At 33.8% G+C, this 25,181-nt stretch overlaps 2 protein-coding genes across 4 annotated transcripts; one reads left to right on the forward strand and one right to left on the reverse strand.

Annotated features, from left to right (window-relative positions):
* The first annotated feature begins 97 nt into the window (after window positions 1-97).
* LOC110464031 (Golgi SNAP receptor complex member 1-like) lies at window positions 98-15,454 on the forward strand. 2 transcript variants are annotated; one of them, XM_021519041.1, is made up of 8 exons: window positions 98-169; window positions 2,216-2,318; window positions 4,344-4,373; window positions 7,911-7,995; window positions 8,812-9,011; window positions 10,396-10,467; window positions 10,712-10,824; window positions 11,172-15,454. In XM_021519041.1, the coding sequence occupies exons 1-8, from the start codon at window positions 142-144 to the stop codon at window positions 11,294-11,296; spliced, it is 756 nt and encodes a 251-aa protein (XP_021374716.1). In that variant the 5' UTR covers window positions 98-141; the 3' UTR covers window positions 11,297-15,454. The 2 variants fall into 2 exon arrangements, with proteins under 2 accessions (XP_021374716.1, XP_021374724.1); XM_021519049.1 differs by lacking the exon at window positions 4,344-4,373.
* A 2,090-nt stretch (window positions 15,455-17,544) lies between these two features.
* LOC110464061 (centromere protein V-like) lies at window positions 17,545-20,262 on the reverse strand. 2 transcript variants are annotated; one of them, XM_021519086.1, is made up of 5 exons: window positions 20,210-20,262; window positions 19,254-19,350; window positions 18,853-18,922; window positions 18,145-18,259; window positions 17,545-17,813 (listed from the first exon to the last, which is right to left on the reverse strand). In XM_021519086.1, exons 2-5 carry the CDS (start codon window positions 19,346-19,348, stop codon window positions 17,674-17,676), a joined length of 420 nt encoding a protein of 139 aa, XP_021374761.1. In that variant the 5' UTR covers window positions 19,349-19,350; window positions 20,210-20,262; the 3' UTR covers window positions 17,545-17,673. The 2 variants fall into 2 exon arrangements, with proteins under 2 accessions (XP_021374761.1, XP_021374772.1); XM_021519097.1 differs by having other exon boundaries at window positions 19,254-19,355; window positions 20,210-20,241.
* Between the last annotated feature and the right edge of the window lie 4,919 nt (window positions 20,263-25,181).

Raw genomic sequence — 25,181 nt, forward strand, 5'->3', positions numbered from 1 at the left:
TGTTAATAAAATAATATTTTTTCTATTACTGACCGTTAAAAATATTTTAGCAAAAACCATATCACTGTGATTGTCGGGGTGAATAAAAGGTGATCATTTATTAGAAATATTCTCGCGAGAGTCCGACACCGTGGAACTAACATGGCCGACATGGGGAACTTTTGGGAAGGTACGCACTTATGTCACAAAGTTAATTTTGATTCCTACACTATGACGACTCTCCATGGATATATCAATGTGTCTATACCATTTTAACGGGTTTATGTTCATGTTTATAGCAAAATAACATATTTTTTTCAACGTTAAACTAAACAAAAACACATTTATCACTTCACCGATATCATTGACGGACGAGATTTGACGCATTGAAAACAAAACTACGACACATTTCTTAATAGGTTGTTAGTGTCACGTATTATATAATCTTTAGCTATTGCCAATGAATATCAGTATAAGTCAAATATATATTGAAACATCCATTTGAGGTAATGATTATTAGTATATTTGTATTGATATCGATTTTGTGAATAGTTGTCAAGGATTATAACGACATCTGTCACATTTATGATTGTGGCAGGCCCAATGCTACATTGTACATTTGATCAGCTAGGGGGTTATATCCTTTATCCCACCAGGTAAAGTGAAGGACCGATAAACCAGGGATCGCTGGTTCGATTCCTGGTGGAATCCTGTTACAAGAGGATGTATGAAGTGTCCATATTAAAGTTAATATCTTGTGATATCTATATATCAAACACATCATCCTGTTACCATCTTCAGAGAAAGTTTATTTCATTTAGTTTTTAACATGAAATCACATTGGATACAACAGATTCAGGTCTTTTTGCCCTAAATCCTGTTTCACCCTAAGTCAAGTTCGCCTAATGTTTGAGGATAATTGTGTTGTCAGAAGAATTTCATGTGTACAGTGTGTAGATCTTGTTGATGATGTAAGGGTCTAACAAGCTTAAGTCTAATGATGATGTAAGGGTCTAACAAGCTTAAGTCTAATGACCAAAAAAGACTGAGGAAGGCTAACATTTTTTTTAATGAGATTGTAGTAACCATACTAAACAGGCCGGAAAAAGTTACTCTGATTAAAATAATATTAGAGCAAAACAGCCTAGCACAAGGTTACCTATAGGGCGACCAGGATTTAGAGTGAATTGACCTGATACAGGATACACCAAATTGATGCTATACAGTAATTGAAGCACGTGTGACCAGTTTCAAGGTAGAAATTGCCAAAGTGTGCTTCACATTGTTTGCCATCAGTGTTTAACCTTTTATTTCATCTTGGCAATCTGTTTGCAGTCACTTTACAATGATTCTGTTTTATCATCATTAAACGATGTCATTATATGCCCAGGGCCTGCCTATTTACAGCGCATGATGTATAATGTGATACCATTACTGTCCAAACTTTTTCATAAAAGTATTCTACTTTTTGACAACTGTGTGTTTTACATGAGGTGTACTTACATTTGCTAGGAATAGTCCAGGAAATTCATAATATTGATATCGGTGCTTATAGAATAGCCATACCATCCAAAACACATGACAGCTATATATCTTTTGGTAAGCAGAGCTAGACACCACAGAATTTGAATTGCGACTTACAAAATCAGATGGAAAATTAACATTTTTCATTAATGTGTTTTCTTTTTAATCCAAATATTGACAAAAGGAAACAGTAAAACAAGTTATTTTCTTAAGACTTTTAAGTAAGGATCAACTCCCAGTGGATCTTTCCCTCAATAAACAGCAGAATAACCATATTAATCCAGCATAATAATGCCAGCATTTAAAAGAGAGCTATTATGTTTTGATATTCTGTTTATGGAATTTCGCCACTCTAAATTAATTGACATTATCCCTCCTCATTCACCCCAAACTTTCTAAAAAAACTCAATATCAAGAACAACAACACCCCCACTCCCCAGCAAGCACAACTGGAAATATTGTTAAAAATCTTACCTCTTCTATGATAAATCAGTATGTTCCATTTCCACCGGTCAGATAGTTATTGCCACCAATTTCAAAATGCTGCTGCTGAATAGGTGCCATTATTTAGACATACCCGACATGTACAGTAAGGCACAATATTGATTACACTAAAGCTTTAAGAATGAGGTGTGTTTAATATGATGTATAATACAAATAGTTACATCATTGTACGCATGTTACAGGTTTGTGATTTCTGTTTTCTTTGCAGATCTTCGTAAACAGGCTCGGCAGTTGGAAAATGAAATTGATTTGAAGTTGGTCTCATTCAGCAAGCTAGGGACAAACTACTCCGCTCACAATGAATTTGGAAGGTAACTCAATTAATCACTTAATTTCATAAATATAATATATGATGTCAACATTTTAAAGTTTATTCTTAGAAAAACACATCTGTTTTGTTTAACAAACTGCAAGCTAGAGAAAAAATAATGGCTTAAGTTTGGTCAGTTCCTATTATTATAGAAGTTTAAAGCAAACAGGTTTTATGATTTTCTAGTTGTTTTGTATCTCATATTGAAAAGTATTACATATACAACACATATGAAGAAATTGTATCAAGTTGTGAGCTATCTCTCCAACCAGGTGATTACTATTCTAAAATTGTACTAATTAAACCTCTGGCAATGAAGTTAGGGGAGGTAGCCAGGATGTATACTGGATCAGCGTGCAGCTTGTACAACAATAATTTGTATACCAGTATATGTATTATTGGTATATCTGTAGGTGCATACCTAACATTTATGATTTCATTTTAATAAAAAAATTCTAGTCACTTCAAGCCCTGTCTGGACAAAGTTTCTTAAAATAATGTGAAAAATTACACTGAAACTTTCTGGTAGTGATACATAGAGGAATATATATATACATTTAATTTACATGTATATCAAGAGGCAGATTTTTTAAATTTCGGTATTCAAGATGGCATCTGATTGACTGAGACAGTAAAAACTGTTTCAACTGTTTTGAACTATTGTCGATTTGAGGCTATTTTCAATATTATTGAGCAAATCATGAATTTCAGACTTTTGGTTTTGGTCTGACAATATATGCAGTATGTTACATTGGATGATGGAAAAAAACCTTTTAGTCTAAAAAGTTAAATGTTTCACATAGTCCTAGTTGAATTCAGGAAATAATAGTTAGGTAATATGTTACTGCAGTAATAAGGTTTATGTATATCTTTGCATGTATAATAACCACAATTTTCTCCTTATAAAATGTACGTTATATTTTTGTGACAGTTTGTATCAATATTTTGTTGAGAGGTTTTTTGTTTACAAATTATTCTATTAATATACCCGGTAAACTTTTGCGGCCTGTTGGTATATTTTAACTTTGGCTTGTTCAGTTGTTAATATATTCTCTTAACTAATATGTATTAATCACAGTACAACTTCAACCTCAGAAACTCAACCACGAAAACCACGGAAGTAAATACACAGTGACTGTTTCATGTTATACAGTACATGTACCAACTGTTAAATAAACGATTGGTTAATTAGTTCAATCTTCTTTGCAATTAAATTATACGTGATGATATTGTTGTTTCCTTTAATTCAACTTGCTGAAAAATTTAGCAGTTGTGTACAATTTGAATACTGTAAAAGCATATATTTTCGTTGGGGTTAAATTTCATTGTTTTTGTATGAGGACAAATTGGTTTGGATAAAATATATTTCGGAATCGATATTTTAAAACCCTCTATTTTTCTGGAAAGTAATAAGTTTAAATTGACAGACGTGACGACAGTGCAGGTACAATATGTAAATATAATACAAGTAAGATCGGGTGAGATTTACTCACTCAATGGGTATTGGTCAAATCTGTCACGTTCTATAGCTTATATACAAAGAGTGTTGTACACATAATGTACATTACCTTGTCAGTAGTTCTTACGATGCTGACGTTACCTGTGTAACAATAACTGTGTTACAAATATAACGATTGATTGACGCGCTGTTGTTATAAGTGTTTCTGTGCCTGTGACAATAATAACAGCGTTAATCATGACTTGTGTCTAAATATAAAATATACCAGGTAAATACACCATGGATAAAATGAATACTTTATGTAATATTTTCGTTTAGTTTATATTTCATGTGTTTAAATTTCGTTGGGAATGTAATTGATAAATCCACGAAATAAAGGAATGCTTTTACAGTAGTCAGAATTTGAGAGAAAGTAACTTTGATAAGTTTTTAATATTTGGTATGAAAATAAAAGTTGAAAGCTCGATAGATTAATTATGGTAAACAAATGAGTTCTTAAAGGAAAATGAAAAAAAGTACATGGTGCAGATAATAGATAGGCACATTTTTTATTTGTTGTTTAACAAGCGTGCCTGGTGACGGAACACAGAGTCAGAGGTAGGACTTCTATTACAAGGAATGTCTTCAAGGTCTTTCAATGTATAGTGAGATGTCGGACCTTTATATCCCCTGCTTGCTTCCCTTCAGTTCAGTTATTATTTAAATGTCAGAATGTGGTGTTGGAAACTATTAAAGAATAGAGAAGATATGAAAAGAGGTGAAGTAGTAAGAAAATCGATAAAGAAAATTTGAATTAAAAAAATATATAGAAAAGATAACACGGTGTCCCATTGAAGTTCTTTCAATTTCCCTTCATGACCAGTTACACACTGACTTGACTGGCACAATTTGACTGTGCAATAGGTGTTTCAAAGAATTTTGATTGGTAATCATCTTTGCTAGGGATTAATCATTTTCGCACTGCAAACAGTAGTGCAACTGATTGTTTGTTAAACTGGGATGGTATTTGTCAAAGATAGATTAAAAAAAGCAATCAATATTTGATAAAAGGCAATGTCGTAAGAATTTCCATCAAAGGTCATTTGTAAAATTACAAAAATCACTTGAAAAAAGGATCCCTGTCCAACTGCAGATAAAACATTAGAGAATTCCACTTTAACTTTCGTACGTACAGTGACCTCCCCTTAATTTTGACTTTGATAGAACTGTAGCATGAGTGAGCCAGGGTACTACCAGGTGAATAACTATTTATCACAATTGGTTAGAGAGTTAGATTGATTAGATTAGAATGTTCAGAGCTTTGAGTTTCGAGTCTGGCCCTATTATATTTTTACACTCAGAATGATCAGAGCGTTGGGGTTCGAGTCTGGCCCTATTATATTTTTACACTCAGAATGATCAGAGCGTTGGGGTTCGAGTCTGGCCCTATTATATTTTTACACTCAGAATGATCAGAGCTTTGAGTTTCAAATCTGCCCCTGTTATGTTTTTACACTCAAAATTATCAGAGCGTTGGGGTTCGAGTCTGCCCCTGTTATATTTTTACACTCAGAAGGATCAGAGCGTTGGGGTTCGAGTCTGCCCCTGTTATATTTTTACGCTCAGAATGCTATTGGTGATAATTGTTTGTATATTTAATCTTTATTATTTATCCACTAAAATTACAAAAATATGTTGCATTTTTTTTCCCAGAAATTATTTATCAAAGCTATAGCCATATCGGAAAAATGGTTTCAAATGAAAAGTTAAATTTTTTGGCAGTGGAACAGGGATCCTTATACACACCAGCAAACACTTACCTGCAGTCACTACACAACCTTATATCCGCGGCTGCTCATATCTGTATCAGCTTAAATCCCTAAATTAATCAGTCGTCGACAAATTATTAAGTTTAAATTCTGATAAATATCAAGAAATTTACAAATATTCTTGAACTTATTGTCTTCAGGTAATTGTTTTGAATTCCTGTGTACATATTTTTAATGTTTAATTTCAATCTTTTTAAAAGTATACAAGATTTAAATTTAGAGTTGTTATTCTGATCAGGCCCTAGACAAGCTAATTAGGCAGCCTTAAAGTAAAACAGGTAGATCTTTATCATAACACATTAGTATTCAAGTCATACTAAAATACACTCATTTTTTTCATTTGAATATATATGTTGCAGACACTGAATGCATAATAGTTGTGTTCATCCACTACATCAGCACTCCAGTGTAGTTTGGTGTAACACCATTAAACACCATACTTACTCAAAAATATATTTTAAAAATTTCGCTTTTTATTTTGCAACAATTGTGAAACAAGTCTGTCAATTAATCATGCTCCTTTGCCCAATGGAAACTAACCGGGGTCTTAGTATGTAAGGAAATCGGAGAAGCCAGAGAAACTCCATTAATATTACGTAATAGATATCAGTGTATTGTGCATTTAGTCTGTATATAAAGGCTAATGAAATAGAGAACAGTCATTTAAACACCATGAATCATGTTTTGGTTGTCTCCCTTGGGTGGTCTTTACAGAAAGGGTATAGACAGATTATTTGATCCAAAGTAAGAGTGCAGATTAGTGTGATTACAAACTGTTCCAATATATGTGAACCATGATTAAACATAGCAATCTTAATAATATGTGTTATAATAATATAAAAATATGTTTGAACATCGTAAAAAAAGTCAGTTTTCTTCATTTGTGACAATTAGACAAACTTTGATTTTGTCTTTGGTCTGCATGTATGGTTTGGTGCATGTTTTGGGTACACGTATCAGTAGATTTGAAATCAAGCTCTGTAGATGCAAATTGAATCAATGATATACTTTTTCAGTCATTGAATTATTTTAAACTGATGTATTTTTTACAACATGTGAATGTGATGTACAATTTAATCTATTCCGTTGCATGTATGGTTTGAAGGGCAAAATAACCTCATGATAAGCTTTTGCTTGAAATAGAGCTTTGATGCTGCAAACAACTGATCAATTCACCTTTTCAAAAAAAAAACCCAGGGAAAAACATCTCAATTTCACAAAAATAGAATCTTGTACCGCTACCAATAAGTAACTTTGATCAGATCAGAATATGTAATGTGTGGTCCAGCCTGGTGCCAACAACAATCCAGAGGTGGGTTTCTGATGGTTTTGGTGTTACATGTACTACATACACTACTGTAATTTCTGGCAATAGGCCCATGCTTGGTTATAAGCCCACCAATACATATTGTAATTAGAATGAACTGCCCTCCAACACATATTGTAATTAGAATGAACTGCCAACCAGATATTTGTCATTGTCCTTTAATAAGCCCACCCCCCTACTTTCAGTCAGAGATTATGTGTTGGCCCCCTGGGCTTATTGCAGGATAAATATGGTAAGTCTTAGTGACAATCACAGTCATGCAGTTTTTTGCATGTCTTCAGAAATAAAAGAGATAAATACCATCAACACATTTCGTTGTGTTTTGATCTGCTTCAAAATCTCATCCCAACAGACTGTAAGCAAACCAAAGGCACATGCTTTCTTTGTGTGGTATAGGATTAGTCTATTTTCAAATCAAGGGTCTGCTACTATTTCCTTGCCTTACATGTATAGTCGATGTAAACATCTAAAACCATACCGTTTATGTTTTCCATTTAAATGATGAATGCTAGTTTGACAATGCAGCAGCATATATATTGGGTCAAAATTAAGTCTTAGATTATATTTATTGTTTTAACTCTTATCTGAAGATGTTTCAATCACTGGTATTATCAGGTATTTATGGAAAGTTCATAACTTTTTTTGTTCTTGGAAAAACAGCCATAATGCTTGATATCATTTAAATACAGAAGATATGCTAAAAATCAGCTGGAAAACATCTCTAAAACAAAATGTTGTATGACTTATTTGTTTTAACCACTAGTGACTCTTGGTTCAAGATATTTAACATTCTTTAATTAAAAACTAATTTAATGCTGGTTTTATGAAGAAAAACATCTTGATTCTATACACAGCAATATGCTCTTAAAAAGTGGATATTTTTCTCTGACAGAACTGGGGCATCTTAGGCCTTACATTGTTATATTGGAATGAAATACATTATGCAGTCATGATATTAGTAAAATTGCAAACTTTATTTGTGTTCCAACTTGGTTTCAGTGAATCTGCACCTCTCATCAATAAAACAAGTAGTGAACATATGTTTGAAACCATGGCAATGGAAATTGAACAGCTGGTATCCAAGGTAAGGAAAATAACAGTTTACCTGTATATTGATGGTATGGCAAAGTTACCTGTATATTGATGGTATGGCAAAGTCTGTGATTGAACAAATGTGTATTTTGCATAACAATAATTTAAGATACAAAACCCCATGGCATTTATATATTCCTATGGATGTATGTTGTGGATATCCTTAAATACTGATGATAAAATAAGTTGTGCATTGTATTTACATATTATGGTTGAATTTATAAAATTCATAAATACATATGTAACACAATATATAAACGGAATGTTACTGCTTAAATGAAACTGTAATTTGGAGGGAAACAGTCTATTTGGACAAATGATATTTTATACCAGGAAAATTTCAGTGAGTTTTACTGTTGCCATTTTCGCCCTCCATCATTGGGTGAATTTATCATTGCAGCAAGCATAAGTTAACAATAATGCTAATAAAATGTGAAATTAACACTTGGTGAGTACAGATTCTACTGGGCCATGGGCAAAGGTTTGATTGGCTGAAAGTTTCCGGTATACAGAGTAATTGGAGACTGGAGTACTAGCATATAACTGATAAAATATCTGGAATCAAGTCTGATAGCATGCAAAACTGTACTGGAGCAGAGACTAGTAACATTGGAATTCAAATTTGTTGAATTTATTTTAATAAAGACAAAATAGCATTCTTTAAAGAATAAAATACATCAAAAGAAATTGAATATCAAAGATCGTAATAATTTGGAATTGAACATTATTCAACATCAGAAGTACAACATGAAGAATCATATAGCACCAGTTTTACCATTTTCTGATTTTAATATAATTAATGATACAGCTCCAAGAGATCAATGACAGAATGGCCGACTACACACAGAACATCAGTATGAGTTCACCGAGTGCAGCTCTCCTCCACACGCTACAGCGACATAGAGACATCTTACAGGACTACACACACGAGTTCCAGAAAACCAAGGCCAACATCACAGCAATACGAGAACGAGAGGACCTCATGGGTTCTGTACAAAGGGACATCAGGTACTGTAGACAGATGATCAGGAACAATGAAAATATAGACACGTTTTATTGTAGATTGTGCTGTAGAGAGATGACAAGGGACAGTTATAAAATAGAAATAAATTTTTTCCAGTGACAGTGTGGGCACCTTGTTTCACCAACAATAAATATTAAAGGCTTTCTGATTGATGCGGCTGGTGTTTAAATATAATACACATTCAATGTTGAGTGCGAGTTTAGAAAATGTTCTTTGCTACAATTGTGATATAACTAAATTATCTATTGTCATATAATATCTAAGAGGAAATGCTATGCTTATATTTTTATCTCTATATTGGTTCAATATTTCATGGGTTTGCAAAAATAACATACAGATGCATCTCTATAATAAAACCCATTTATTTATATATAGGAACCCTACCTGTTTAAAGTAACTCTACCAAATATAAGAGATGTAATGCCCGTTTTAAGACAAGCATATATAAGCAATATAAGTTTTGTGTTCCATAGACACAATGTAAAAACTTTTGCAAAAATAAATATGAATGCCTTTGTATATTGAATATATCTACCAGATAGCTTCCCTATTTTTCATCAAAGTGTAATTCTAAGTTGATTTTCTTTAATAAGATTCATCAGCTTGGAAACATGTGAAATCAAAGTTTCACTTTCTGCACAAACAATGTACGTATTAAACATGTCTCAACGTTTCAAGACCGACTGGTCCCTTTGTCAAGCTTTGACTGAGTGAGCGATTTGTATTTTTTACCTCTACAACGATGTGACACAATTGTATATTTTTGATGTCACTTGACCCGGGACGTTTCGCCTATGGATAGGGAGCGTATACATACGGTGCGACATGTTTAATACGTAAATTGTTCGTGTAGACAGTAAAACTTTGATATTACATGGTGTTTTATTTGTACTAATTGGCTCCATTACTAAGGGACATTGTCATTATATATAGCCTACTACATGTATGATTTATTCTAAAGACGAGAGGGGCTAAGCAAACCTTGGAGAGATCTGATTTCTGCAATCTATATCATTTGTCTATAGTGTATGTGATACAGGTATACCATTTTGGTGCTTATGTAGACTTAACTGTTTCATAAAGTCTGTATGTACAAAATTGTTTTCTGAACAGCAGTCTAAACCATGGTGTGTAGTTACATTAGATATAAGCAATGGTCAGGTCCGGTCAGGAAAAAAACATGGCACTAAAGGATGTGTTATCGTAATCTCATAATTATCTAACTCATTCACCCCTGGAATTTCATAATGATCTATTCCAATCTTTGAATTGGAAGAGTTCAAATGTGTCTACAGGGATGAATGAGTTATTTTCTCTCGGTTTGATAACTGGTATGATATATGCATATATATATATATATATTTACAGTGCATATAAAAATTCATCTGGTTTAAACCGAAGATCAGAACTATATCTCAAAGAGCATGACCACATACGAAAGTAAGTATGAGTTTGAATTCTAAAAATTACCAATATTCATGTTTCTTTTGTCTATTCATTGGTTTATAATTGTGTGATATAATTGAAATCTGGATGTCAGATATTCAGAGAAATATGACGGCAAAAATAAAAAAGTCAAACCTATCAACCCATCAACAAATCAAAATTATCAAAATTTATCAGGGAAACAATTCACAGATATATTATCGCATGTTTAATGGATATTTTTTTTTCTATTTTTCAGTTCGGAGAGGATGATAGATGAACAAATCAGTGTAGCAATGATGACAAAGGATAACATGGGATCACAGAAGAAAATGTTGTCGAGCATTTCACAAAGAATGAATACAGTAGCTAGTATCCTTTGTACAAACCAGTATGATCAATTTCTGTATTAGTCCGGGTAATTTAGAGAAAATGTTTTTGTTAGTGAAATGTTACATTTTATTCACTATCTGTATTAAACATAATTATATAACTGCATTGTGAAAATTCATGTTTTTCCCCAACTTACAATGCTGTTTGTATTACATAAGACCTTATTTTCCTTCTGTAAATCTTTACCCTGTCTGGAAAAATTAATAAAGGTTCTGAAAATCGGACAAATGATTTGTCTACATCATAAAACACGTAAATACAGATTTCACGGATTTGAAATTGCTCCGAAATGATACAATATTTGATGATCTTAACTCAACAATCAGATCGGTTTCCATTGATAAATTCACTGATGCAGAAGGTGAACCTGCGTAAGAGGAGAGATACGATAATCATAGCTAGTGTCATAGCTACGTGTACAATAGTTTTATTGCTGTATGCGTTTCACTGACGGGTTAGTTTTGTTATCACAATAATTGTAAATTCCAAGGAGGATATGTATGTGTCCCTCATTTAGTCCCTGCGGTCCTGTTATGAGGGGATTGCCAACGGGATGGACAAGAAGAGGACACAATCGTATTAATTAATTTAATGACTTTAACTATACATTTGCAGAGGTTTTATTTTTTGCTATATTCACAGCTAAAATTATATACCAAATTTGCAGAATTGTTTTCGTTCTCATAGAGAGCGAAAGGGGAGTATTGATTATTTTTTAAATTAAAACCCTACAAATAGGGTCAAAGAAAAAATCGGACCCAACAAAATAAAGCCTCATCATTAATTAATTCATTTTTTTATACTTAGCAAAATATTGGTTTAATGAAAGAAGTTACACATTGTAATCTAACAGTATAAAAATGCTCTATTTTTGTATTCAATGTTCGAATAATGGAGTAAGATCAGGCACAAAACAAAGCTAAAGTAAAACTAGTGATATATTGATCCAGGTTTGAAGTTTCCCTGGTGCTTTTAGAGTTGTCCTCTGTTTTGGGGGTCAGTATAAATGTATTGCCTGAACCGAATTACTCGGTAGCCAAGCGGTCGTAAAACCAGTCAAAGGTCAACAGGTACTGTATGGTTCTATAAAGAGATGTGAATGGGAGGGTCTTAATTGCTTTGTAACTTGTTTCATACATTAATCTTGTGTATTTTCAAAACTATCAGAAAGTACATCAATATCTAAACTGTATATTCAAACAAATGTGTAATTCTCAGAGAATACAGTGTTATTGCTAAAAAAAATGCTGACAAAAAGTGTTTTTGAGATATGAACCACACAATCTGAATAAGTTGCACAACTCATAAAACTCATTAGTGACCATGATATATTGTATTGTGGCACTAAATTTTACTCAATTTCATTTAACCATGACTAATAATACATATATCAATCCATTTTGTTTTGTACGATTTTCACATATTAAAGTAAAATATGTTCGGAGTAGTAAAGGAAGGGGGGCAGCAGGTCAGTTGTGAGGGGACAATGGATAGATGACTAGTATATCCTGGTGAGGATTTGGCTGTATCAAAGGTCTTTCATGTCATGTCTTGATAAAAAATGGCAGGAGACAGATAGATAGGAAGATAGGGGAACATGTATTGTTTGGATGTACAGAAGTACATCCCAGAAGTACATCCAAACAATACATGCTCCCCTATCAGTGCCAATGTTGTACGTCTACAAACTGATGGCTGGAGCCGAGTTGCAGGTGTAGGGCGTTTGATCTATGTTCCTGTATGAACAGAGACAGTGTGTGGTGTACATTGTACCTAGTGTTTCAGTTTAAATAGTCCCCTAATTTACATTGTAAACAGAAACATGGCGCCATAGAGAAGTCCCCAAGCAGAAAGAAGAAGTATTGCTAGGACAGACGGAGCAATAAAAGATGTTATGAGGATTTGCACAAAATAGTGCTTCATTATATGTAAACGTTTTAAGTTGTGACTTGATTCTGTAACAAATGTGTTCACAGAATTAAGGTTTTGTATGAATTGTTATATTTTTTTTGTTTCAGATATTTATGATTCATTTTTTTCCTTTATTGGTCCTATAAGCTTTGAGATTGAGGTACATAAGGTATGGCACTGAAATGCGTGAAGGCTGACCTCTGTGGTATGAAAGCATATTATTGTACAGTTTGTGAAACAACGGTGAATATATACTTTAGGAAAAACCATTGTTCTAGGCATACTTTCATTGTGGAAAAGTAATGCCAGTGTAATGTAATGTACATTTGTTCAAATCCATATCATTCTATAAGTTTCAGGCTTTGTGTAAAATCTATCAGTATATATGGAAGTGATTTAAGGGTGTGTGTTGTTACGGATGAAGTATGGATGATAATAGCTATTGGTACAGCAACTCGTAAAATTCTCCAAGTCGGCCAATGTTCAGAATTCGAAAATAGAATGAAGTAAAGAAAACCGTTTTGTTACAGAAATGTTCATAAATTGTCTACTGTGAGAATTTCCTGTACTTGTGATGTGTGAGTGTGGATCCTGACTGTAAGGTATGCTCATATTGAGTTTGATTCTCTGATCAGCATTCTATGCTAAGTAAAGTGTGTTCGGAGCGGAACTGTGATTAATGTGTTTTTAACTTTTAAGTTGGAATCTTTTTATTAAAACTTTACTTGTGCAGTATTTGTATAAATTTAAGGTATACAAATATGTATACCAAATAAGAATGTGGTATATTTCATTTTGTGTTTAACATTAAGTTACTTTGTAAACGTAGAACAGTATATTTATAATGACAGAGTAGAATGGGTGTGATTCGTGTAGCTACAGAGACAAACAGTTACTTTAGCAGTCAAAAGTCAGTTAATTACCTCTTAATTACAGTATCTCTCCAAACGCTATATATCTTTGATAAGTTAAGTTATTATAGGAAAATGTGTTGTATTCTGATTATTTTAACCAGAACAAACGTCCGGAATAATCCAAAGTTCCACTGAAGGTTCACACCTTCATGTAAAACACTGGGCAAAATGTGGAGTACTTGACAACATTGAACAGGTGATAGACTACAATGTCTGCCATTGATAACACGACGAAAGCCGACTTCCATGCTTATATTTGTATGTTACAAAAAGGTTCAAATGTATGAAAAAAAAATAGTAAATATGTTAATATGGGTATTATGTAGGAATTTATTTGAATATAATTAATTTGTGTATATGAACAATTCTTCGTAACATTCCCCACACATGCATGTACTAAAATCACACGAAAATTACTCTTTGTGGCACTAGGTTTCAGTAAGAGGTATACATAAATAGTTTAAAGCAGTGAGTGTGAAGCTCTATATACAGCCTTGTTATTAGCCCCTTCAACCGGTACCGGAAGGGACGAAAAATGGGCGCACAGTCCGTCGGCGTGAGCATAGTATAGCCTCTTCCATACAAATGACATTTTTGTTGTATTAAAGATCATCAGATGGTGGATTGTGGCGATCTGAAATAGGGCCTGGTGCCCCTACTTATATAGAGATTTAGAATGATGACCTACCGTTTCAATGCGCCACTTTGTCCAGGCCTTGTACTAAATTTTGTCCGGTTTATTAATCACCTACAAATATAAAACGTTTTCATACAAATGCTTCTAAAGAGGAGAAGGAAGTGTCGCCTACTCAAATATGCTTCCATGCCCCATTTACACGGAGTTTCGGCCTTTTGTTCATTTTTAATAGCGAAGTCTGTCCGGTAGGTTGGAGACTATAGCTTGCTTCCATTTTCCATTTGTTTCTTTTAATTGCAACTCTGAATAACAGTACTGTTACTGTAATGGCTGCAGTCTATCACGGGAGGAGGACTATGGATTGCTCACTCACTTTGCCTTGTTTGGATATTTTAATGACATTATGCATTTGGGACGTAATTGAAAGTAAATCGTTTTTAATCGGAGGAATATTTCGCTTAATATAGTGATATAGTGCTCATTTGAAAGTGGCTGTTTACAGTATTGCATTGGACGGTAACTCTTGTAGAATTTCTTGTTCAAAGAAATTCCGTTAGCTTGGGGGATCCTTTGTAGATGATAGTATTTTGTATTTATTTATTGTCATATACATACATGTATTCATTATATACTTATAATTAATGCATACCCGCAATATTGTCGCATATGATTGAATTTTTGAATGTTTTCTCCAGATGCTCGCAGTAATTTCTGTCATCCATTTGCATTGTCTTTTCTTAAAATTGCTACTATAAAAGTAATGGTTCAAAGATATCTATCGTAGTTCTCAGTTTCCATCAAAGACCCGCTAGCATAATAATTCGGAGTTTGTTTCAATAGAATTTGTCTTTAATTTAAGATGGGATCGGATGATACCTCTCCGTTATTGGTAGGAAGCATGGTGTCTTTCCGTTTGGATTTGTTTCTCTTCTATTCCCATTAAACTTTTGAGTTCGAAGTTGACAATATGATCAGCATTTTTTTTCAAAATTTATTTATAACATCCACTTCTGTACGTTTTACGTTTCCTCCTCCCTGTTACCGTGTTGAATAAAATTCCTCCGATCATTATACCTATTCCGTCTTTGCATATTGCAGAGTTGTCTTCCCTTGTGAGCAGGTATTGATTGTTACGTCATTGGTTTATGTGAGAAAATTACGTCGTTTTCTCAAAAATTGATGACGTTACTCTCACAAACCAATGATGTAATAATCAATACCTGCTCACAAGAGAAGATAATTCTGCAATACGCAAAGACGGAATAACACGTTACAGCCCGATTAAATCTACGGTAGTGTGATATATTTGTATGAACAAGTATTAAACGTTAGACTAATCACCAATTCACTTTGTTCTAAAGTCTCTTTTTTTGTGTAAAAATAAATGATTGAGTAACCATTGCGTACGGTGCGAGGAGACTTGGTCCCATTTCACAAGAAGATATGTAAATAACGATTGACTGCAGATAAAATGAATGGCTGAAAATGTGGAAGAAGCGATTTCGTGTGTTAGTAACTTATATAAATAGGTTTTAGTGTATACTGTTTGGTTTGTATACCAAACGTGTGTATATGTGTGAAGGAGTAAGTGTTTAAAGATTTATCAATCCAGTGAGGATTTTTAATCATATATGTATATATAGTGTACAAAAGAGCGTGTATGGTGTCATACAGTGTAAATATTATGTACAGACAAATGGGTATAACTAAAATTAATGTGAACGTAATAAAATATGAATTAAACTAGAACCTGGTCAGTTTTGTTGACTCTTTGACTCGGAATGAACTGATTCAAACTGATTCCATTGTCGCAATTGTTTAAAACTTATATAAAAGTTCAATTCTGTCATAAGAAAACTAGTTTCGATGACGGTTATTGACACTCTTTATTTCGGATACGAACCATTTTTTTATCAGTCGTCAAGTTGTATGATTGTTTCCCTCAAAAACTTCCCAAATTATGCGTTTCATTTTCCTTAGTGTAAAGTGTCCGCCGACAATGTTTGAACATCAATATGATGGTAGACTCGGATACAACTCTGGCGCTGGTGTGTAACGAAAGATTTTGTTAACCCGGAATCATCCTTGGTAACACTAACGCTTGTCTTCGTAAAAAATACCAGCAACAATTTGAGACATGCCTTCGGGATGTCGCCATTGTCATTTAAATTGGTATAACTATTATGCTACACTATTATCTACACTATTTTGGGTCATTAAATCTGCTTTCGCCAATATGTCCATCATCCATCCTTTAACAGTTCTTGTTATCGCTGTTTCTCAAAAACTACTGAACGGATATTTTCCAAACTTCATATCTATATTCCTGTTCGTCCTTAGTTTAGAACAATATGGCCACCAGACGGCCATATCAATTTCTTAATAGTGATACTTTGTTAATGCTATTTCTCAATATGTAGTAGACACAATTTTCTCAAATTTTATACGCACGTTCTTTCTATTCCTTTATCCTTATGTGTTTATGTTGAGTTTTAAAAAATGATTCGTGGTGTAATGAACGATTATGATATAACCCCACAGGTTTGTATAAATCGATCCGAGGTGGCATAATGTTAAACTTCAACAATGACATTAAAAAGCTTGCTTTTAGCAATATTCCCAAAAGTTTTGGTTTTGTGATACAATTCTTAGTTATGTGTTACAAGTATCTAAAATTCAATTATAATCCATACGAGTTTCTTCAAGCTAGTTCAGATATTTTCGTTTAAAATCACAAAAAAAAAGGAAAAAGAAAAAAATTATTGAACTCGTTTCATTAAATTCATATTTAACTCAAATGCATGCAAGACCCTGTAAATATAAACAGACAATAATCCATTGAATTGATGCTAATATGCTGCCAATATTGTTGACCATCAAAAGCACACTACTAAATACATACAATTAAATCATATAGACGGTACATGCTGGTTTACTCCGGTGATCCTATTTACAACAGTCAAGTATCGCCAATACGTGGTGACGTAGTCCAAACTGTAACTTGACCACGCAGTTAAACTTTTAGAAACCCGTGTAGAATGGCCAGCATGTTTCGAGCACAGAGGTTCGTTACAAACGTCCAAAACTGTGTTTTAATTGACAATTCGATAATCTTATTGAAATACCTATACATTCTATTTATAAACATTTAACAGCATGCAATTTAATCACTCTTCTTTGCTCTGATTATATGATAAGATTATTTTCGGTTTTTTTTGTATGCCTTCGGGACAAGAATCACATAACAAAGAAGTGCATATTTCAAATGTCTTTATTTAGAACGACAACGGTTCCTAAGGGACCTATATTGCTATATTTATTATATCACTTTGGATGGTGCTTCATGGCGTCTGATTTAGGATGATTCTACTGCTTTGGAGCGTTTGTCTGTTCCGACCACTTCTTGATGTCAGTAGTGGCGATGTGGGACTCCCAATTCTGCCCATCAAACGTCTCCACGACAACGGACTCCATCGTACCTTCGTCAATACAATGTGGACACACACCTGCGGATATCACGTAATGCATAAAAAACAAGGAAAGGTTGAATGTTTCCGAGTATAAAACATTTGACTGAAGTTTCCTCAAAATTATAAAATCACGTAACAATTCGACGTAAAACGATACAGGTATGTCAGCTTTCAGCTAATCAACTGATGAATCCTATTTCAACATTCCCATGTTGCTTACACATTCACCGTTTGAATGTTTAGATAAGCCATTGCTTAGGACAAGGTTACGTCACTGATATCCTAAAACTTGGATGGAATGGGAGGTATTACACATAGGTTCATTGGTTATATTTAACGCCGTTATTACTATTCGTCACTGGCGTACCATAGCCGTCCGGATTCGACCTGGGTTTGTAGAAGCTTTGGACCCCGCACACTCTACAGAACATATGTTTGGCTTGGTGAGTGTTAAATGTGTACGTCGTTATACTCTCTGCACCCTGTCAACACAAATATAACTTTAAACATACCAATACAATACCATAAACACATATATACATGCATATAGGCTGGACCATATGGAATTGAAATGGATTCGGTATCTTTTTTATCTCATCGGTCAGTACATATGTAAAACCTAAAACACAAATATCTTGGACCATCATCCATTCTTCAACGTTCTGACGTCGCAACTGAGCGCAATAACACACACAAATATAACAGGGGTAATCTTGCTTAATACAGTAATCCTGTGAAAACACACATCTGTGCAAACTTGCTAGCAACCTTGCTTGCTAACAAAATAATACATATACAATCTTTACTTTAAAGTCAACCAAGTCTCTCAAGTTGTAATTCCTAGCACCTGGTCTTATTGTCAATTCTATGTACAATGCTCTACTTCGACCACCACTGTTTTAACTAGGCTTCTGTGGTCGGGTTGATGACTTTATGAAATTCGAAAATAAGACTTTGTGCGTTAGGATTGTTTTTGGTACCATTTGAGGTAAAATAAACAATATTTTATGGAAAATAATGTCATAGCAATTTGGACGTGTCCAATTTACAACGTGTCGTAAGACAAGGAAATTACCTGCAGAAGCTTGAACTTTGATTCCGGAACAATGAAATGTCTGTTCTGTTTCTTAGCACAGATAGAGCAGCTAGAATAGAACAAAGAACAAGATCACGACCACAAAGATACTGGGCGGAAACAATTCACCATTGGACATTCGAGGGTTTTTTGATAGGATTGCTATTCATAATGTATTCGACATTATCTCAAGCTGCAGTATATGGTATTTTTTGCTGATAATTCGTTTGCAAGAATAATATTAAAGAAACAATTATTCTTTTACAAGAATAATATTGAAGAAACAATTATTCTTTTACAAGAATAATATTGAAGAAACAATTATTCGTTTTCTAGAACAATATTGAAGAAACAAGTATTCGTTTTCTACAATAATATTGAAGAAACGTTTAATTTCTTACTTGCAGTCATAGACGTGAACTGACTTGGGTGCCATGACTTCGAACCTGACGGCTCCACAGTGACATCCGCCTGTGTGTTTGACGTCACCTGACATAGCTGCTCTCGTGTAAATATACAACATGCAAAGCTAAACAGTGCGACACCAAACAAGCAGTGACGAACGTGTGCAATCCTTGAACTGCAATGTTTATTGAGTATGGCCAATACAATCTTCAGTTTAATTTACATTCAGATTGTATAGAGTAAGAAATCTACATGTTCGCTTAAAGTGATGCGTGAATATATTCAGTTGATCATGGTTCCAATTCAATAATATATTAATGTCGGTATATCGTGTTATAAGTTCGCACACGCACTCAGGTAAACATGATAAACATGTATTGAGATTAATATTTCAAGCGAAATGTGGACTTTACCAATCTACAATCTACAATTAGATTACACATGCAAACTTTCTTTTGTATTTTATGATTTAATCAATAAACATTTATGATAGTTCAGTTGAAAAATGATAATAATGAAAAAAAAATTATCATCCATTTACTCCGTGTCAGTTTAAGTTTTCTTTTAGTAAAAATATTAGTATAATAACGAATTAATACACATTACATTCACTGGTGAAATGGGGAGTACCCGGAGTAGACTAGACTCTTTTAGTAAATGATTTACAGCCAAACTCAAAAAAATTAGTTAATTCAAAGACGTTATTTACCGGATAGTCAAGCTAGGCAAACCTATCAACCGTGAAATGTACTACAATGTACGTAAGGCCACCGCCATGTCTAAACAGTATCTGTCGAGATATATCGGTGTTACACTTTACCGTTGGACGACGTAGGCATACTATGTAACAGTTTCAGTGCTTATATACTATTATCCGCATATCGGTGAAAAACCCCATCAGGTGTATACAAGTGTCATATGTGGACAGCTCTGAATCTATGTGTATATTTACCTGATTTGAAAGCGAGTGAAACTAGGTCGCACCTCAAGGAGTGATGTAGGGGAAACAACCCTTGATAGATATAGCCTGGCTTCGCTTGTTAGCCACAGGTGAGTGGATTTAATGACTCCTCTTACCAGGATCCCGCAGGACGAGACAAGGGTTAATAAATATATAAGGACAGTCAAAAACAAACATATAAGCTTTAATCTCAATTGTTAAAATAGACTGAACTTAATTCATTAATGTAGATTGGATCCACATATGCCCTGGTATAATTTTAGTGAAAAGGTATACATGTATCGTACGATAGCTAGTGAATGTATAAACATTACTAAGACAGTTACATGTGTTGAAGTCATTATCAAAATTAATAGAATTCTATTGAATATCTCTTGATAGCGTTCTGTGAATTTTCTTAAGATAACAATTATATAATCTGAAACAATAACGTTCTAATAAATTACTCGTGATAACGTCCCGTTTAATTTGAAATGATAACGTTCTTATAAATCACCCATGATAACGTTCCGTTTAATTTGAAATGATAACGTTCTTATAAATAACCTATGGTTACGTTACATTTAATCAATCTGAAATTATAACGTTCTATCAAATTACCCAAGATTACGTTCTACTGAATCTTCCAAAACCTGCAGGTTTCAATCATATAATGTGTCATAATGTTGAAACGCTCGAAACGAGTTTAAGGGTTTGCTCTTCCGGGATTCAAATTACGTTAAAATCTTGCTATGATTTTATTAGATTTAACAAATTAGGATTAATTTTAAAGCAAACCTGCATCTTAAAAATGTGTAAAATAAAACACACAAAAAACTCGATACCTGTTGTTTGCAGACATTTTTACATCTTGAGTTTTGTTATCATGGAATTCGGCAGCCATTTTGAATATTCCCACCAATGGCAAACTTTCACTTTTTTGACACTAGATTAATCACTGGATGTGTCATTGTGTATCAATTTCTTTTTGAATTTGTCATTCCGAAAGGTTAAAAAATAACTTGAAATAATGATAATGGCCAAAAAAACATATAAAGAAAAGCACACGGATCCTTATTTGCTTGGCTGTTTTAAGAAGATAAAAGTTTCTTTTTTCTATAATCCAGTGAATGGGATTAATAAGTCATCAGTTCAATCGTTTAATCTGCAAAAGATGGTGAAAAAAGAGGATTCTTTGTCATATAACCTAAATTGTTTTCCTGCAATCGAAAAATTATTTAAACCTTTCGCTGCCACAGTGAAAACCCTGACTTTCTGTCAGGCCAAGACTTCAGCATGGTTTTGAAATGTCCTATTATGACGTCGTTGTACTATGACGTCAACAATTTATGCGTAGACCCAATTACATTTACTCCGGAAACGTCATGGAAAAATACATTGAATTACTTCTTATTTAAACGATCATATAAAACTATTACGATCACCTAGAACCAAACGTAATACCTCTATGAAAGCTTAAATAATTATCTATTACTTTGTATAATTACATGTAATCCAGCAGTTAGTGCGCATGTTGCTATACCAGCCGATGTTAAGGTATATTGTAGAAACTAGCAGATGTGGAATGTTTTACCTTTCGTGTATGACAACGAATTAGAATGTGTGTACAATCTGTTGCACACAATCATATATGATGCTCTCTATTTTCTGCAATTTCGAAATCCAAAGGTTACACGCTCAGTACAAAATCGAGGTCGTTGATTTTGAATACATATTTTCAAAAGAGTTGCGATATTGTTCAGTTGAACGTGAACGAGTCATTTTCTCTATTTCGTACATGTATTCGTCTTCTAATCACACTCAGATACAGTCGGTATCGCTAATAATTCTAATATAAAGCCTAATTAATTTGTTGGGATGGGTAGGTGGCTGGGGCGGCAAATTTTGTTTACGTAATAAATACTGATATGACGTAAATAAAAAAATGTGTAACGCCTTTCATAGCAAATCATAGCAAGCAAAACATTAGACAACGTTCTCCACTAAAGCCAGAGAGAAACTGAAATTTGGCTAGTGGTACCTATGTAGCGTCCAAATGTCTCAACATGATGCTGCATCATTTTTATTCAATAATATTTACTTACATCTTATGAGGAATATGAGACAACCAACAGGTGAGACATTCTTCTTGTAAGTTATCAATGGTTTGATTCAGTTAACATAGCTAAGACAAACAAAACAAAGTACCGAATATTTCAGTCGACATTCTATTAACTATTTCACAGTGTTTTTATTGACGTCTTCAAGTTCATAATACAATAACCTTTTCTCAATGATTCTTGCTCGCCGAGGCACGTATATCTTCGTCAAACTAGGTCATTTTAATTAGTAACTGTTTGAAGCAACTTAGAGAACCACAGCTCCTTTAAAATTGGAAGAATGTTAACAGAACTCAGCGTAACTAGCTCAATTTACGTACGTGTCATGGTGAAAATTGGTGCAAAGGTCAGCAGCAAGCACATCTCTTGATTCGATTCTTGATATATATTTGAATCCGAACGCGCCCCTTGTTACGTTACTAATTATGCACTGGAAACGTTTTCCAGTCTGACTATAGACTTGATCAATCATTTCTGCGAAGTGAAAGAGACATACCTTATGGGACCTTTATGAAAAAAAAGAGATGAAATAGAAAGGGGAAAAAATGACACAGGGTAGGAACGGCCCTCATACCCTTATACTATTGATCTAGCCAACTTATCTGAACAACAGCATACACTGGCTTAGTCGCGATACAAATAGAATAAAAAAAAAGAATCTAAGGTGAATGTTACTGTGTGTATGAAAATCTACTACGGAAAATAGGCTTACATCACTGTTCAAAAAATTGTTGTTTGCTATTGTTTCACCGAAAGCTACAGTATATAAGACAGAAGTTTAGTTGGTTTAAAAATGATACCAGATAATGTGCATAAGGGATTAGACACCTTGTCCGTGCCATATATGTCCACTGGCCGTATTCAAAGTCATATCTCCGAGGAATTGAAAGTTCAAATGCATGGCTTACAGCACGAAAGTCAGCGAAGGGTTTCTAATATACTGACCGCACCGTCCATATTTTCACAGAAAGTCCAAGAGAAATAGATAAATAAATGAAATGTACCCCAACTCTATCACTTGACACCAAAACAGAAAGTGGAGTGGATATCAAATTAGATTATTCAACTGCGTGAAATGCAGGAAACGGTACACGCAGTATAGGGAACAAAATCACACCACCAAAGTATATTCTATGGACGGGGAAAGCATGTCATCTTTTTTTAAATACGAGCTTCAAGATCAGGTTCTCAGCTTTCCATTGGTATACGATATGTGCGTCTGCGATGCCGATAATTTTTTGTACAATGATTGAAATTTTAACATAAAACGCCTCACAGAACAAATAGTTTCCAGATCGTCTCATGTCACATGTATTGATGACGTCATGGACAATGCCGAGCGTGACGTCAAAATTCGTAAATGCCGATCGGCCCATGACAGGACAGGACCACTCCCGATTAAAATTTGTCAAAAGTCGGGAAATTCACAAATTTTGAAAATATTTATTTAATCACGACAACAATCAGATATTGTTCAGGATGCGTCCCGATTCAGCCGTTTCCAGCCGGATTCGTCCCGATTCCTCCGTTCTCAATCCGAATCTAATCCGATTTGTAACTCCGCATGTGGTAAAAAAACGACCGAATGTGTCCTGACAGCGTCCCGATTCTCCTCCCGAACGCGATCCGACAGAGATCAGACAGTGAACCGACGCATTCGGCAAGATCTGGACGCAATCTGGACTTAATCGGCTAGAAACGGCAATGAACAATTTCCCCAAACTTGCCCGTTCATCACGACAGCGTCCCGATCCACACGACACCGTCAAGACACCGTCCAGACAACACAGGATATTGTTACGATTTTGATCCGATACAGCAGAATCTGTCACGACATAGTCCCGATTGTAATCCGACTAGACAAAATCGGCTGAGTTTCCCGAATGTTACGGGACGCACCTAACTGTCGGGAGTGCTTGGCCGACCTCTCCGGACTATCCCGATCCGTAGGACTCTGTTACGAACGTATACGACTACGTTCAGACAATGATAGGACATTCCAGATCATTGAGGATAGTAATCCGACTTTTTCGCTTTTCGTGTCGTAGCGCTGTCTGATCTCAAACGGGAGCCATAATCGGCAATGTGCATAAAGAGTTTTAGCTTATTTTACCTCAAGAATACATATCAATTATAAATTAACTTGATTTGTTTAACATCTTCTAGGAAAAAACACTGCAATTTGACATGCCAAACACAAGAATAAATAAAATGTTATTTTGAATTCAAAGTTTTACCATATTAACCCGTCAAGTTTAACAATATAAAAACATGTTTTACAATATAAAAACATGTTTTACAATATTAAAACATGTTTTACAATATTAAAACATGTTTTACAATATAAAAACATGTTTTACAATATAAAAACATGTTTTACAATATTAAAACATGTTTTACAATATTAAAACATGTTTTACAATATAAAAACATGTTTTACAATATAAAAACATGTTTTACAATATTAAAACATGTTTTACAATATTAAAACATGTTTTACAATATAAAAACATGTTTTACAATATAAAAACATGTTTTACAATATTAAAACATGTTTTACAATATTAAAACATGTTTTACAATATAAAAACATGTTTTACAATATAAAAACATGTTTTACAATATTAAAACATGTTTTACAATATAAAAACATGTTTTACAATATAACTAAATTTTCACAATTCAAACTCAAGTTTTATAATATAAACAAACGTTTTGCTATACTGGAATATACACAAGTGTTACATTATAACAAACGTTTTATAATATTAGCTCAATTTAAGAAAAGTTTGACTATATAAACTTACCTTTTACAAAATAAACAAACGTTTTACTATATATACAAACGTTTTACAATAAAAAGT

This window comes from Mizuhopecten yessoensis, unplaced genomic scaffold, assembly GCF_002113885.1.
Source record: "Mizuhopecten yessoensis strain PY_sf001 unplaced genomic scaffold, ASM211388v2 scaffold1515, whole genome shotgun sequence".
In the NCBI taxonomy this organism is placed as follows: domain Eukaryota; kingdom Metazoa; phylum Mollusca; class Bivalvia; order Pectinida; family Pectinidae; genus Mizuhopecten; species Mizuhopecten yessoensis.

Excerpts from the sequence above, each read along its gene's own strand:
- LOC110464031 (XM_021519041.1), top strand. The coding sequence starts at position 142 with ATGGCCGACATGGGGAACTTTTGGGAAG. Across the intron at positions 4,374-7,910 it reads GACGGAACACAGAGTCAGAG|TGAATCTGCACCTCTCATCA; the intron begins GTAGGACTTCTA and ends ACTTGGTTTCAG. Across the intron at positions 10,468-10,711 it reads GAGCATGACCACATACGAAA|TTCGGAGAGGATGATAGATG; the intron begins GTAAGTATGAGT and ends TCTATTTTTCAG.
- LOC110464061 (XM_021519086.1), bottom strand. The coding sequence starts at position 19,348 with ATGTCAGGTGACGTCAAACACACAGGCGGATGTCACTGTGGAGCCGTC. Across the intron at positions 18,923-19,253 it reads GTTCACGTCTATGACTGCAA|CTGCTCTATCTGTGCTAAGA; the intron begins GTAAGAAATTAA and ends GTTCTATTCTAG. Across the intron at positions 18,260-18,852 it reads CAAAGTTCAAGCTTCTGCAG|GGTGCAGAGAGTATAACGAC; the intron begins GTAATTTCCTTG and ends TTGTGTTGACAG.